This window comes from Kwoniella shivajii, chromosome 4, assembly GCF_035658355.1.
Source record: "Kwoniella shivajii chromosome 4, complete sequence".
Taxonomy (NCBI): domain Eukaryota; kingdom Fungi; phylum Basidiomycota; class Tremellomycetes; order Tremellales; family Cryptococcaceae; genus Kwoniella; species Kwoniella shivajii.
In genome coordinates, this window is record NC_085911.1 from 1,467,690 (window position 1) to 1,482,199 (window position 14,510).

Genomic DNA, 14,510 nt, shown 5'->3' on the forward strand with positions numbered 1-14,510 from the left:
ATCATCGCGTCCATTCGTACATTACTGTACTTTGTGCATGTGTTCAGATTTCATTCATAGTAGAGTAGACATTCAATGTTGAAAGTAGAATAGTTGTTTTATCTTGTACATCTTTCGGAAAAAGAAAGAAAGAAAAGACGCGATCTTTTCAACTTGACTTGCGACGACCACCTGCTTGAGACCCTTTGGTTGATTCAGGTTTGGACAGACTCAACCAACCCTCAACTTGGTCTTCTCACTTATCTTTCCCTCTTTCATCATCTCTATCGTAATTGTAGATATCAATCAAAAGTCATATCGACATCATGAGTTCATCATTGACTCCTAATAAGATTCATTCTCTTCCTGGTACGTACTCCATATCCCTCTTTCCTCCTCATCTGACTTCTCTCACTCAATTGATATTCACGCGACCCAAACTGAACTGAAGACCAATTTTCGCAGTTCGCGTGTCATATTATCTTCCAACAACATCTCAAATCTTTTCAACACTCTTCTCAATCCCTCAACAGGTTTACGTACATCCACCTGCAGCAACGGGTACCTCGACAAAACTTGGCGAAGATGAAGCGTGGGGCTCTATATATCTTAAAACTGTAGTCACGGGTGTATTGATGGCAAGGTAAGTTTTCCCTTACGCGCACCATACCACAACACCTTGCCCATTCACATCCATCCTTCCTCGTTCCAACGCGGTGTTAGTGACTTTCATTATCCGTGACATTGAACTGACAAGGCTTATCTAGTCCCGAACTGCATCCATCATATCCATGTACACCAGACCTATCACTCTACGTACTCGATCCAAGAGAGACGTATCTTCGTCGTTCTAGAACAGGTTCATCACCTTACATCGCCCAAAGACGTAATCAGAATGTATCATCTCCATTATCTGAACACCCTTCATCTGATAACTTACCTTATGGTATCTCACAACCACCTACAGTACAAGAGGTATGGACCGGAAAAGGTCTTGTCTCTTGGGCACTGGAAGAACCCGGACAAGGTAAAAACTTGATCACAGGAAGATTGATACGTTCGAGTGACTTTGCAACAGTGTCGAAATCACAAGGATTAGATCCACTTGAAGCACTCATGATGGCAGATATGAATATGTCTGATTCAACCGATCATGAACAGGAAAATTGGGGAATTGAAATTTCAGTAGGATTGAAATCTGGTGTTAATGGTTCAGTTGGTTTACATAATCAAATTCCAGGTGTAATGGCAACGGATCCTAGACCAGACGCTTTAAGAAGATCTTCCACAAGTTCCTCAATAGGAACAAACGTCCCATTACCTCTCATTGCAAACACAAACACGAACGCACATGCAACAGCATCATCAAGTCAATTTCAAAGACCTCATCTACCTCTACCCAAAAGACATGAACAACCTCGTCGACCTCAACTTCCTACTCCTTCCTCTTCCTCCTCTGCTCATCAACCGCTCGCACCTACACGGGTCGTCAGCTTAATTAAGAGTACACCTGTCCGACCTTCTGAAGTCAAACCACCTCGCTCATCAGGCTCGAATGCGGCAGGAAAGAAACGGAAATCTCACACACCCGCTGCTCGAAATTCTTTGACTCAAATCGACGCCAACTCGGATCCTCTCAAACGAAAAAGTACCGCTATGGCTCAAGCACCTCCACCTGTCAGCAAGAGGCATTCTGGTCCCCCTTCAGAATCAGCGGAACCTTTCCCCACAGATATACCAGCAGGACTTTTCGCCAAACCCGAGTCCCTAACGAGAGAACAAGCTCAACGCTTATTGGCTTCTCCTGCTTTCCTAAGTATGTTGGAAAAACTTACTGGAGCCCCGATAGACGTTGCCGCAGCTGCTAAACGTGCGAGAGAAGGCGATGACGAAGAAGGATCTAACGGCAAAAAGCCAAAACATCTCCATGGGCACGCGAGGAAAGGATCAACCGACGCTTCTGGAGAACCCGCACATAACGCATTCGTATGCTGGAACTGTGGAAGGTCGAAATCTGCCGTTTGGAGGACGAAAGTCATGGAAGATGGTAAATCAGTCAGAGTGTGTAATGGTGAGTGGCACAAGCCTAGATCCCTTCTGTATCACATCGCTGACATCGCTGACATCGATCACAGCTTGTGGTCTATACTGGAACAAAATGGGATCTATGCGACCACCTACTTTATGGGGCGACGTTGACGATGATCCTAAAGATCGACCTCGAAAAGACAAAAAAGTCTCTGCTTCCGCTGCTGCTCGCCAATCTTCTCAACCACCTGTCTCAGAACCTGACATACCTGCACTACGTATTGATAAGCCATCTGCTCGATCATCGGATAACGGATTCAAAAGAACCTTATCTTCTGTCGTCGAACAAGATGCCAAGCGAATCGCAGCACTTAACATCCATCCCAGACGACCTTTACCCAAATCAAACTTGAACCAAACAAGTAAGCCAATCCCTGTGTCCTCACCTCCCAGAGGTTCGACTTCCGCTACAAAATCGCTACGTGACGGAAAGCGGAACGATGTGACCGCTTCATCACCTGGAGCTCCCAGATGGTCAGAGTCACATTCAAACAACGTTCTTCCCAGATCAGATAACTTCCATACGGATCCAGTTGAACCTCCGGCTACAACGTCAAGCAAAGCGTATGAATCTGTCGTTTCTCACTCGGAGAATAACACGCAAAGTCTGGATATGCCTCTAAGCGATGATGGTGATGGAAATACTCATTCTGTTGAACACAAACCACTGGAGTGGGGAAGAGATCTTTCAGCATTTTTCGATGTTGAAGGGTTCTCGATGCCCCCTCCCCAACAAAACAACAATATTCAACCTTTAGACGGTGCAAGGACATATGGAATCTCACCCAACGAAGGACCAACGGATTTCCATCGATCGTTATCTGCTGAAACCAGAAAATTACGAAAACAAGCATCAAGTCATTCTTCCTCTGGTTCAGGGTTTAACGGTCACGTAGGAACTGATCAGTCGACAGAAGAAGATGATGTACTATCTCAATTGTTCAATCGAACATCATCGGTTGGACCAATCGAATCATCTCCTCATCCGTTTGATTTTTCTGCCTTACCACCTTCTTCACCTCCGATCCCATCTTCTTCATCCGAATTACCTCATTCTGCGTTATTGCTAAGCAGTCCGGATAATTCACCTATTGGGTTCTCACCATTAGAACAGAATCAAAAAACTACTCCTGGTAAATCGAGGTTGAGGCATTCTATTTCTGCAAATAACAACGAGAATTATCCACCTTCCCAACATCATCATTATGGTCATCATCACCAGATTCAACATCAAAAGCAATTTAACCAACAAATGTTGGGTGATTCGGGACCACTTGATATTGGAGATATACAACGAATGTTGAGTAATATAGGCAGTCATCAACAAGATCAAAAACCAAGGATAACATCACCTGATCACAATCAACCAAACCAAGATCAAGGTTACGATATGATACATGATTTCTTTGGTAAATTAGGAGATCAAAACCCAAATCAAAATCACGAGCAACATCACGCTACGAGCAGCGTAGGTCAAGCTGATGAATTGATTGGCGGTCAAAATATCAATTTGAATCATGATGATATTTTCGCAATGTTGGAAGGTATGGGAGGGACGCCTTTCCAAGTTTAGCTGTTTGACACTCCAAATCATTCACCCCTAGGCGTTTCTCGTCTTTTTAGTATGTCCGTTTTCTTCGATAATAGCATCATGTTGTGACCTATTATATACCATCATTTCCACCTTTATACCCTTTCTGCAGATACCTCAATACATCCTGTCATTCCCATTGTTCCATGTCTCCCACATACCCACACAATTTCATTCAATTCCATCGGCTTTCTCATTTACACCATGTCCAACAAATTGTTCTTGTTATATACTACTATACTTACGAAGGTATCGCAAATACTTTTTTTTGTTTTTTGTCATGTTGATTGTTTATACATATATATGTCAATGCACCATGCATTCACGATCGAATTCATTAAGTCGCCTTGACCAGGGTTCCAAGTCATGTTCTTGTTGCTCCTCGGTCCAAGGAAGAGTTACAATATATATATAACTTAAATAGATTATTCGTTTCACGGGGAATAAGCATAATTTCACTTTCCTCGCTTTCTTTGAATCTCCTTTTTTCTACAACGTATACATCAGTTCCTTTTCTTTCTTCTTCATCGCCGATTCTTAGATTATTTCAATCAAGGTAGATCATGGCTATATTAGAGGAGATTCCAATATCACCTATCGGTTTTCCATCTCCGAGCTCCAATACCACACGTCAACGTAAAAACAAGTCAAAATCAAAAACGAAAACGAAATCGAAAACGAAAACCAACCAATCCAAATTCGACGAGTCTGAATTGGATGATGAGATTCCATTAAAACAACCATCGACAATATCTACTTCTCCTTCTTCTTCTTCTTTGTCAAGTAAAACTAAACCGCTCATTGACATTGATGATTTCGATATACCACTTGACTCGAATTTCATCACTGTTAAACCGGGCGATGTCCTCACCAGCTCGTCACAGGATGCACTCGGACAAGTCAACGTAGTAGTAGATGACGGAGCAGAAGAAGAAGAAGAAGATGATGATGACGAAATATTCAATACTTTGATATACGCAGTACCATTCACGTTCCTTTTCCTTTTATTGGATATACTAGTTCATCTTCAATATAATCACAGACCATCTTGGGAAATACTGGTCAAACATTGTTTGACTGCTTTACCTAGTATGTCCCTGATTTTCCTCACTAATTGTTTTCCCCTTTATCGCGAGCAATATAAATGGGTGACAACGAAGCTGATCCATATCTCATCAAATAACGAACAGCGTTATATATGATAGTACTTTATAGTGAGTCGCGACGAGATTTCCCCTATTACAAAGGGAGAAAGCTAAATCCTTCTTTTTCCATCTGGCTCTATTGATCATTATAGCAAATCGATATCCAACACACTGGGCGACCAACCCATTCTTGATGACTTCATCTATACTTTCAGGATGTAGGATGATCCATTTAGTCAATAAAGAAAGTTGGAGTGTGGTCACTTCTCAAGTAAGTCGAATTACAAAGTTATACTGCCATCCTCTTCTCTCATTTGTCATTGTCTTATCGAGACTTTGACAAACGCTGACATGCCACCTCTTTAGGCACCCCCAATGGGTACATTGTGGATACTCACAATCGTTCAACTACCCCTGTCGAGAGCTATGATCGCTTTGTTCTCTGTTGGAGCATGGATTTGGTGGTCAGGTTTGAAGATGATGCCATAAATATAAGATATACGACGAAACGAGTCAATGTCATAACATCATAACATCATTCATTTCTTTATCATTTCGTTTACAAATTAATTGCAGTTATACAACATGACACTATAAGATAGGTAGGTATACAAATCAAAATACCAAGTTACAACGGTTTCTTTTATGTTCAGAACTTGTTTACCTCGGTCATCGATCTCAAGTATTCATTGACGTTTCTCTCTTCACGTTACCAGGTGGATTGGCACCTGGTTTTCTTTGATATTTCCGTTTTGGAACATTATGTTGTGAAAATTGACTTCTTCTGCTAGAAGGTAGATTTGGATCTCTGTTCAGTTTCCAACCCTTTTGAGGACCAGGCTTTCTTTTCTCAGATTTATCTTTCAATGGTTTCAGTTTGGTATTTGGTCTACCTCTCTTCTTTAGTCTTGCACCGTCCTCTTCATCTCCTCCTCCTCGCTTGGATCCAGTGGGTTGATCATCTAATCCTAGGTAATCATTTCCCACTGTTTCAACCAGATCATTCAAGTTTGGATTAGCGATTCTTCTGTGCGCCTTGAGGATCTCAGACATATAGACCATGTGGTCGAATCGCTCTAGATATTTGTTCATTGATGTCGACGTTGAGAGTCGGTGTCGAATCATGTCAAAAGATATAGGGACCGGTATAGGTTGAGATTGTTGCGCAGGACGTAAAGGTGGTATAGGGCGACACTAGAAACATCGGAATTAGCGTCAATCTCACGGAGGTAGTGATTATGAAGGGCTTACCAGATCCGCAAGGAACTCGACTACCATATCTTCCATATAATCAACAGTATCAATATCAGGTTCCGCTACATCACCGGCTCCATACATGAGTCTGGCAACTATCATACGAGCGATGTTATGAGCAACAGTATGATTTAACGAATGCAAAGAACGACTCACTCTCGTTCCGCATTGATCCCCTCATACCTTCCTGTCGTCTACTTCTGGTTTCTGTCGATGTTAGAAGGACTGGAGCGGCAGGCGCGACAACCTTTGGCTCGGACGATTTAAACTCCGCGTCCTTCTTAGACTCTTTATCTTTCGATGCTTCAGGTTGCTTGGCGGTGTTTACTACAGATGCGGTCGAATCTTTAATCGCTGGAGTAGTTGGACCAGCCGTGAATACTCCTGAATCGTCGTCACCATTTTGTTGAGAAGAGGTAGCAGCTGCGGCGGCAGCGGCAGCTGCAGCTTTTTCCTTATCAGCCGCGACTTTCCGTCTTCTGGCTTCGGCACGTTTAGCTTTTTCTTCTTCTGTTCGAGGCTTTTTAGGCCTGACAGGTTTATCAGCTGTAGGTGTTGCAGCTTCTGCTTGATCTTTCTTTTCCTCAGCTTTATCACTTTTATCCTTATCTAGCTCCTCACTTGGCTTCTCCTTCTTCTTCTTTGGGGGTCGTTTCTTCTTCTCTTTTGGCTTCTCCTTTTCATTTTCGTCCTTCTTTCCTTCTTTGTCTGCAGTACCAGACTGAGACGAATCCGCTTTAGGAGGCGAAGACGTCTTTGGTACAGCTTCAGATGGAGGGGTGAATGTTTGCGTTAAAGGAACAACTGGTCTTGGGACAGTATTGGAAGGTTGAGAAGATGATATAGAAGTAGGGATAGGAATGGGATTACTGGCTATTTTCACGGCATTAAGAAGAGCAGGATTGAAAGCAGGATTTTGACTTATGGGTCTAGGAGGAATAGATTGCTGTATGGTTTGTTGAGGGACAACCGTATTGGAAGGTCTCAAATGGCCTAAAGGAGGGGGAGTTTGTAGTTGTGAGGGGGTTATCGAATGTTGATTTAAATTGCCATTCCCATTGGTCTGTAAGAATTGAAGTACATTCTGCTGTGATTGGGCTTGTAATCTCTGTTGCAAGACTTGTTGCATCGCTTGTAGATTCGGTCTCGGCTGAGCCTGGCCCAGGGTCGCAGGTTGACCTTGATTTTGAACTTGCGATCGAGCTTGCTGTTGAGCTTGTTGGATCGCTACCAGAGCCTGTTGTCTCTGATGAAAATCAGTCAAAGAAGCAAGCTGCGAAGCATTGAATTGCAATGACCGATTAGGAGTAGGCGAAGCAGTAGGCGAGTTATAATTTGGAATTGGGGGTCGAACTCCGATCATAGGTGAGGGAGTGTTCGCAAGGTTGGGTGATCCAATAGGGTTGCCATTATTGAGATTCACATTATTGAGATTCACATTTGGTATGCTTTGACCCAAGAATTGCTGATTGTAATTATTATTCGGGAATTGTGACATCTTGATTACGTTCACCTTCGCTCACTATAAGATCCACAAACGTCCAACGACCAGAGGTTAACATATGCATACAACCAGTCTTAAGGAATTAATAGTAACAAGAATAATAATGGGATCATAGTAGCGTTGTAAGCTTGCTTTAACCTCTCTTTCCCTCGATTCGTCATCGCACACTTTGATCCGAAAAGTTCACGCAAAACGCGAAGAATAGATCTTCACAAAGCCCCATTACAAGTCATCAAATTGAATATCACCTCGTCATCGCGCGTAACAAATACTCGATACTCAAATCTTTCCCTCCGAAAAGGTAGTCGATCGAGAAAGAGTGATAAGACGGGCTAGAGATGAGTAGAATGATGAGTGCGAGTGAAAAGAAGGAAATTGAAGAAAGTCAGAGAATGGATTGAGCTAAAGTTGAATCATATCAAGTGGAATAGTAAGAGCAAAAGGAGATAGGCCAAGGGTATCTTGAGTAAGATGAGAAATATACTCACGTCCTCAAGATTGGAAGTGAAGAGATATGGCAACGGAAAGAATGGAACCTGAAAAACGTGCAGCGGGTTAGCTCATGTGTCTTTCGTTTTCTCCAGCATCAGGTCAATTCAAGAAAGAAGGTAGAGGTCAGGTATGTTTTTTTGGTATTATTTCTGTTATCTCTCACGATTACTCGGTAGCAGAACTGAATTGTTACATCATTGAAGTGTGGATGGTGTGGTTATTGTGCGAACAGCGAAACAAGGTCGCGGAAGAAAGTAACGTGAAACCCGTTCAAGTTGAAAAAAATTGGCACTCACTTTATAGAAGGATTGACCGGGTGGACCTTGCAGAAAATCACAATGAAGGACTCTGCTTGTCTCTTTTCGCTATGAAAAGTCATTCATGGTGAGTATGAAGAGAGAAGAGAAAGAGAAAGACAGGAAGAGAAGATGATCATTTCGAGCATTTTATATCTGTTCGTTTTGGTTTAATTCGTTTGGGGCTCGTAACAATGACATAATCCCGATGAAATCCCGAATGTGGCACTCTTTAGCCTTACCCCCTGATTTTGCCACCCGCTTCATCTCGAGCGGTGGTTTATAAATTCACAACAACATAATAGTGTCATACTTACATCGTTCATTCCGTCAATACCCACTTGCTCCAAACAACCATCTGAAGTTATATCCATAATCAGATATGGGCGCCGATGGTGGATCAATCCCCGATCGAAGGGATTTAGTGAGGACCAAAGCTACAGCCGAAAGAACCGATAGATCACTATTGAGAGAGTTGTACGTCCTCTGTGCTTTGAGCAAGGTATGTCATTGTGATATTTTTCCTCCTCCTACTTTCCGTAAGCTGTTATAGCATATTATCGCATGAGCTGATCATGCAATCGTATCGATTATTGTAGAAACCACTCAGTAAACCAGTCGTACTCGATCCATTGGGAAAACTGTACAATAAAGATGCGGTATTGGAGTATTTCCTGGACAAATCAAAATATGGTGACGGTGAACAGATATGTGGTCATCTGAAAAGCTTAAAGGTGAGAAATCCTTTCATCCCTACTATATATTGGCATATTTGCAATCTTATTGACTAAGAGTTTCGATATTTGATCAAATCGTAGGACCTACTCACACTGAATTTAACCTCAAATCCAGATTACACTCCTCCATTAGCAACTTCAAATTCCCAATTACCGAATAGAGCACCATTTGTTTGTCCATTAACTTTGAGGGAAATGTCAGGAATCATACCTTTTATAGCGTTGAGATCATGTGGATGCGTGTTTTCAGATAACGCCATAAGAGGTATAATACCTAATTTAACAAAAGACGTGAGATCAACCGTAAATTCAAGTTCGAAGAATACAGCGGTAGATGGTGTAGAACAAAAGAAAGAAGTGGCTTGTCCAAATTGTGGTAAAAGTTTTGATCCTACTTTGCCCACTTCGATAATACCCATCAATCCACCAAAAGAAATTCAAGATACATTACTTGAAAATCTGCTATTAATTAGAGCTTCAAGCAAATCTTCCAAGAAACGTAAAAACATCGACAAATCAGTAGATGGCAATTCAATCACTACAAGTGAACCAGTAACCAAATCAGCTAAAACGTCTGCTAATACTACTACTATTCCTGCCTCGAAGAATGGTTTGGCAAGTAATGGAAACGGAAATGGCAACGGTCCTAACGTAGCTAGATCTGTCCAAGAGAAACTTGCTGAACAAGAGAAGAAAAGATTGAAGGCGCAAGAAGGCATGAGTGAAGCTGTTAAAGCTATGTTCGCACCTAAGGAAGGGAAAAGAAATGGTGTGGACGAGTTCTTCGGAAGGACATTCACCAGGGTAAGTTCATATCAGATATGAAGAGGTGCTCGCTTGTCAAAAAGAGTAAACGAAGCTGATGTTCTGTATTTTTAGTATGCCGCCTAAATCTCTCTTCCAATCGAAACGAGCAGAAAAGTAGGCAACGAAAAAGGAATGGTCCATCTGTAGATATATTTAGGTTGTGTCTCAAGAGCACGTGTCCTTGCTTTGTTGTATTCTGTGACCATGTATTTACGCATCAATCAAATCAGCTATATCGTGCAGAATTGCATTAATGTTGCCGGGCGTAACTAAACTGCAATCCTGCGAGCCGGTAGCTAAATGAAAAACGTGAAATGTGTATAGGTTGAGATCCATGCGATGCTAAATATGATATATATGATAATACAAGATATGATATGTTTGCCTCTTATCCGGCAAAACCTCCCTAGTCTCTCCTTTCTTTGACCGATCCGAACACACGTTATCCCCGCTATTGACTCTCCTTCAGCACTATCCCCTCCTTCACGTCTTCTGCTGATTTCGATGCCGAAGTATCCAACCAACCTCTAACATTTTTGTGTACCAACATCAAACCCAAAACGACAGGTAGATACCAAAGACTGGTAAAGAATAACTTCTTTGCATTCTTCTCAGTAGTCCGTTTGTAGAACAACCAAGCATCTCTTGCGAAAAGATAGTTCGGTATTGAGGAAGTCAATGCGAAACTCCAGTCTACTGAACCTGATAACGGACCTAATACCGCCGTGAAGGGTACGAGTAAAATAGCATGCCTTAGAGAGACCAATGCGTTCAATCGAGGTGATAAGACTGATAACATAGGATAACCAGATAAAGCGTAGAAGGGTCGGATCATATGTGATAAAGCATTAAAATGCGGGAATTGCCATGAAAACAATAGCGCGAATAACGTTAACGGTACCAAAGGATTAGGTAAATTTGTGGGCATTGATTCCAAATCTGAGGTGGACTCAGATCCAAATCCGAATTTAGGTAAATGGAATATCAATGGTTGATCCGTAGTTGGCCATAAAGATCCCCCTGTTGCTGTCCATCCCATCAAAGGTGTTATAGCACCGACAACAGCTCCTATCCAAGTGTTGGCTACCGAAAATCTTTTCATCGGTGTATAGATACCTGCGTATAAGATCAAATTTCCAATCCCTAATACAGCAGTTGTAGGATTACATCCATACCATAGTATGGTACCTCCAAGGACGGTGCACACGAATCCAAACATTGCAGCATGAAAAGGAGTGATCTTCCTCATACATAAAGGCCTTACTCTTGTTCTTGGGGTTTGTGCATCGATCGGTATTTCAAGAATTTGATTGAATGTATTTGCAGCTGCTGAAGTGAGCAGTGTTCCGATTGTGAGATTGAATAGCAACGGTATGGAAAGAGGTAAGGGCGATAACGCAAGTCCGGTAGTAGCAGTAAGTGTCATGAGAATAGTCAGATTCCGTTTAGATAATTGGGAATAGACTGTTAAGAGTCGCTTTAGGTTGAGTGGCGTAAGTGGACGATAAGCTGAAAGAGGAGCCGCGGGGGATGTCGGATGGGGGATTGGAAGATCAGGCAAGTAAGGTACAGGTGCATTGGCAGCTCCGTATACGGTCTTGAAAGGAGGGGAGTAAGGTGCTGGTTGAGAAGTGAAGAATGGACGATGGATGGCTGAACTGTGATTCTGGCGACGTTGGGAGCTTGTTGGAGAAGCTTTGATAGCTGCCCGTTCTTTCGATGAAGCAGATGCTTTGGACGCCTGGATACCTGGTGTCGTCGCAGAATTTGAGATAGCAGCTACTTCTGCTAGTTGAGGAGGTGGAGCTCGCTCTGCTTCTGTTTCCGGAGCAGGATCTATCGCTGTTGGTTCACCGATTTCGATTTTAGCTAATTGACCTTCAACCATTTTCCTAAATTTGCCATGTCTCCGAGTGATCAAATCATGATAAGAACCATCTTCCGCGACTGCCCCTCCGTCAAGTAGGACAACTCGATCAGCCGACGCGATAGAGGATAGTCGATGGGCAATGAGGATGACAGTGATATCTGAGTTGGCGAACAGACTATTCAGAGCTGCGTTGACAGCTCTTTCGGATTCGGAATCAAGTGCCGATGTCGCTTCGTCCATCAATAAAACCGAAGGGTTGCTAACGAGCGCTCTAGCAATAGCTATTCGCTGTCTCTGACCACCAGAGAGACTGTTCTTGTTGACTGGAAATGTCAGACATATTAGGTTGATTTTTTTTTTATCCGAGGGCAAGTGCGAGGAAGGGGCTGACTCACTGATTGTATCGTATCCTTGAGGCAGGGCATCGATGAAATCGCAATGAGCTACTCTAGCGGCACGTTGAACATCCTCCCTTGTAGCTTTGGGATGTCCGTAAGCGATGTTTTGCTCAATGGTACCACCGAACAAGATGGGGTCCTGAGGCACGATACCAATTCTAGATCGCCACGATTCCGGTACGAATGACTTGATATCTTGTCCATCGAAGTTTACGGTTCCAGAGGTGGGGTCATAGAACCGTAATAACAGTAGTTGGATAGACGATTTACCGGAACCACTTCCGCCGCTATCACACAAATCAGTGATTGCAGCCGATCAAAGTGTCATTTTGGTACTTACACAAGAGCAATCCTTTCTCCTTTATCAATCCTGAGGTTCAGACCATTCAGAACCTTGGCATCAGGTCTTGAGGGATAAGCGAAATCAACATTTCTCAATTCGATTGAGCCGCTTCTAGATTTGGCGATTGATTCACCTTGTCCGAGAGGAATAGGAGCTGGTAAGGCGTGAAGACCGATGATACGTTGAGAAGCACCAACACCTTTCATCAAGCCAGTGAAAAATCCGGCCAGTGCTATGGAGGAGAGTCAGTCCAAAGGAATCAGATTCATTCGAGCAGAACTCACTGTTCAAACTCCATTCAATCCAGTTGACGTAGATGAACAAAGAGGTCATGTCACCAACTGATATTTCACCTCTTTTAACCAAAACACCGCCATAAATCAATAACCCGATCATTCCGATGTCTCCAGCAACCTCATTCGCACCTTGAAAAACACCGTTGGCGAATGTTTCACTCTTCTGAAGTTTGTATACGCCATCCACTTTTGATGCGTACAAAGCTCGTTCGGAAGATTGCGTGTTTGACGCAGTTACTGTTCGATGTGCTGATAACCTTTCTTCGGCAAGTTTTGACATTCCACCCATTGCTTCTTGAGTTTTTAAAGATAGTTTCCTGATGAATCGCCCGTAGAAGAAAGTGCCGATCGCGATAGGAGGTATAATGCACAGCATCACATAGGTGAGTGTTGGAGAGATGATGTACATTGCTCCGATACCTGCTGCAGCACCAAGGGTTGCCTTTAACCCTTCACCTAAATTCTCACTCAAACTTTGTCCAACGATAGATGTATCTTGACCCAATCGAGAGAGCGCATCACCGACTCCTGCAGTTTCAATGTGTGAAGGTGGAAGAGCTAAGTATTTGCCATATGTCTGATTCCTAGATCGCCGATTGGCATAAGCTTATTGACCCAGCTCCAAAACAAAAAGAGGAATGTGAAGCTAACCTAATAGAAGCGACCGTTCTTTGACCTGCCAATCTCAGAGATATACTTCTACCTGAATTTGCCGCTGCACCAATGAGTAGTACAATCGCAAGAGCACCTGTAGCTTTTTCTAACGGTAATCCAAAAAGTAAAGTTTCTTCCGATCCAGGAGCGAAGAAATCTATAATTCTGCCTATGACCCAAGGTATAGAAAGATTGACAGCCGTCGAAAGTGTTAAACAAGCTACACCGACAGTTAAAAGTGGCCATTGAGGTTTTGCCAATGAGAGTAATTTCATTATTGATGCCGCATCAGGTTTAGGATCTTTACCTTTTCCTGTTCCAGTTCCGCTTCCAGAAGGTGTAACTTCCGCTGTTGCGGAAGGAGGTAATATAGGTGCCGGTGGATGTATAGGTATAGGTGAAGGTGCTTTTTCCGCTTCTAGCTCATCAATGTCAGTGTTTGAGCTTGAACCTTGTTCGACAGAACTGGATTTTGAGGAATCTGTCCTGGAAGAGGTGGAATTGAACCGTATACGTTGAAGTGATGTACTCGGAGAGCGTAAAGGGAAGGAATGAAGGGTGGGCGTAGAGGCTAGAGGACGTATTGAAGATGTTCTACCACATCGTATGAGTGTTGATAGCAGCCGAAGGGACGAAGAGGATGCGAGAGGAGGTAAAGTTGGCCGTATGCGTGGGATGGTCAGAACGAGTGACCTCGCTAGACCGAGACCTTCTCGAGCTGCCATTTTGGCGTAGGCGGTGGCTTAGTGCCCGATTAGGAACGATGGCTCAGCAGCCAGGAGTGAGTTTATAAACAAGACTGAACAGGTTGGAAGAGTGTTCAAACGCTCAAAGTAGACGAATCTTGATGGAAGATGAAACCATCGGGCATGGGAGTTGTGTAAACTGACTTTTTCCCAAACGGACCCCCCACCTTCCCTAAAGTTCCGAAAGAACGATACATTACGTAATCACATTCGACTGATAATAAAAAAGTTGAAAAAGCTTTAAATCCAGTGCTCTGAATCGCAATAACATCTCTTCTTCCAATGTACACTCTCGCTCTTCATATCATAC

General features: G+C 43.0%; 5 protein-coding genes across 5 annotated transcripts; 3 read left to right on the top strand and 2 right to left on the bottom strand.

Annotated features, from left to right (window-relative positions):
- Window positions 1-305: 305 nt before the first annotated feature.
- Window positions 306-3,640, top strand: IL334_003527 (uncharacterized protein; the record flags this gene model as incomplete). The annotated part of the gene is made up of 4 exons (XM_062935257.1): window positions 306-348; window positions 445-622; window positions 747-2,050; window positions 2,115-3,640. 4 exons carry the CDS (start codon window positions 306-308, stop codon window positions 3,638-3,640), a joined length of 3,051 nt encoding a protein of 1,016 aa, XP_062791308.1.
- Window positions 3,641-4,221: 581 nt separating this feature from the next.
- On the top strand, window positions 4,222-5,292 carry IL334_003528 (uncharacterized protein; the record flags this gene model as incomplete). The annotated part of the gene is made up of 3 exons (XM_062935258.1): window positions 4,222-4,747; window positions 4,956-5,074; window positions 5,170-5,292. The coding sequence occupies 3 exons, from the start codon at window positions 4,222-4,224 to the stop codon at window positions 5,290-5,292; spliced, it is 768 nt and encodes a 255-aa protein (XP_062791309.1).
- Window positions 5,293-5,481: 189 nt separating this feature from the next.
- Window positions 5,482-7,555, bottom strand: IL334_003529 (uncharacterized protein; the record flags this gene model as incomplete). The annotated part of the gene is made up of 3 exons (XM_062935259.1): window positions 5,482-5,997; window positions 6,055-6,152; window positions 6,214-7,555. The coding sequence occupies 3 exons, from the start codon at window positions 7,553-7,555 to the stop codon at window positions 5,482-5,484; spliced, it is 1,956 nt and encodes a 651-aa protein (XP_062791310.1).
- A 1,176-nt stretch (window positions 7,556-8,731) lies between these two features.
- IL334_003530 (uncharacterized protein) lies at window positions 8,732-9,977 on the top strand (the record flags this gene model as incomplete). The annotated part of the gene is made up of 4 exons (XM_062935260.1): window positions 8,732-8,851; window positions 8,949-9,083; window positions 9,168-9,890; window positions 9,966-9,977. The coding sequence occupies 4 exons, from the start codon at window positions 8,732-8,734 to the stop codon at window positions 9,975-9,977; spliced, it is 990 nt and encodes a 329-aa protein (XP_062791311.1).
- A 367-nt stretch (window positions 9,978-10,344) lies between these two features.
- On the bottom strand, window positions 10,345-14,179 carry IL334_003531 (protoheme IX farnesyltransferase; the record flags this gene model as incomplete). Its single annotated transcript, XM_062935261.1, has 5 exons — window positions 10,345-12,086; window positions 12,159-12,448; window positions 12,502-12,736; window positions 12,789-13,384; window positions 13,452-14,179. 5 exons carry the CDS (start codon window positions 14,177-14,179, stop codon window positions 10,345-10,347), a joined length of 3,591 nt encoding a protein of 1,196 aa, XP_062791312.1.
- Window positions 14,180-14,510: the final 331 nt, after the last annotated feature.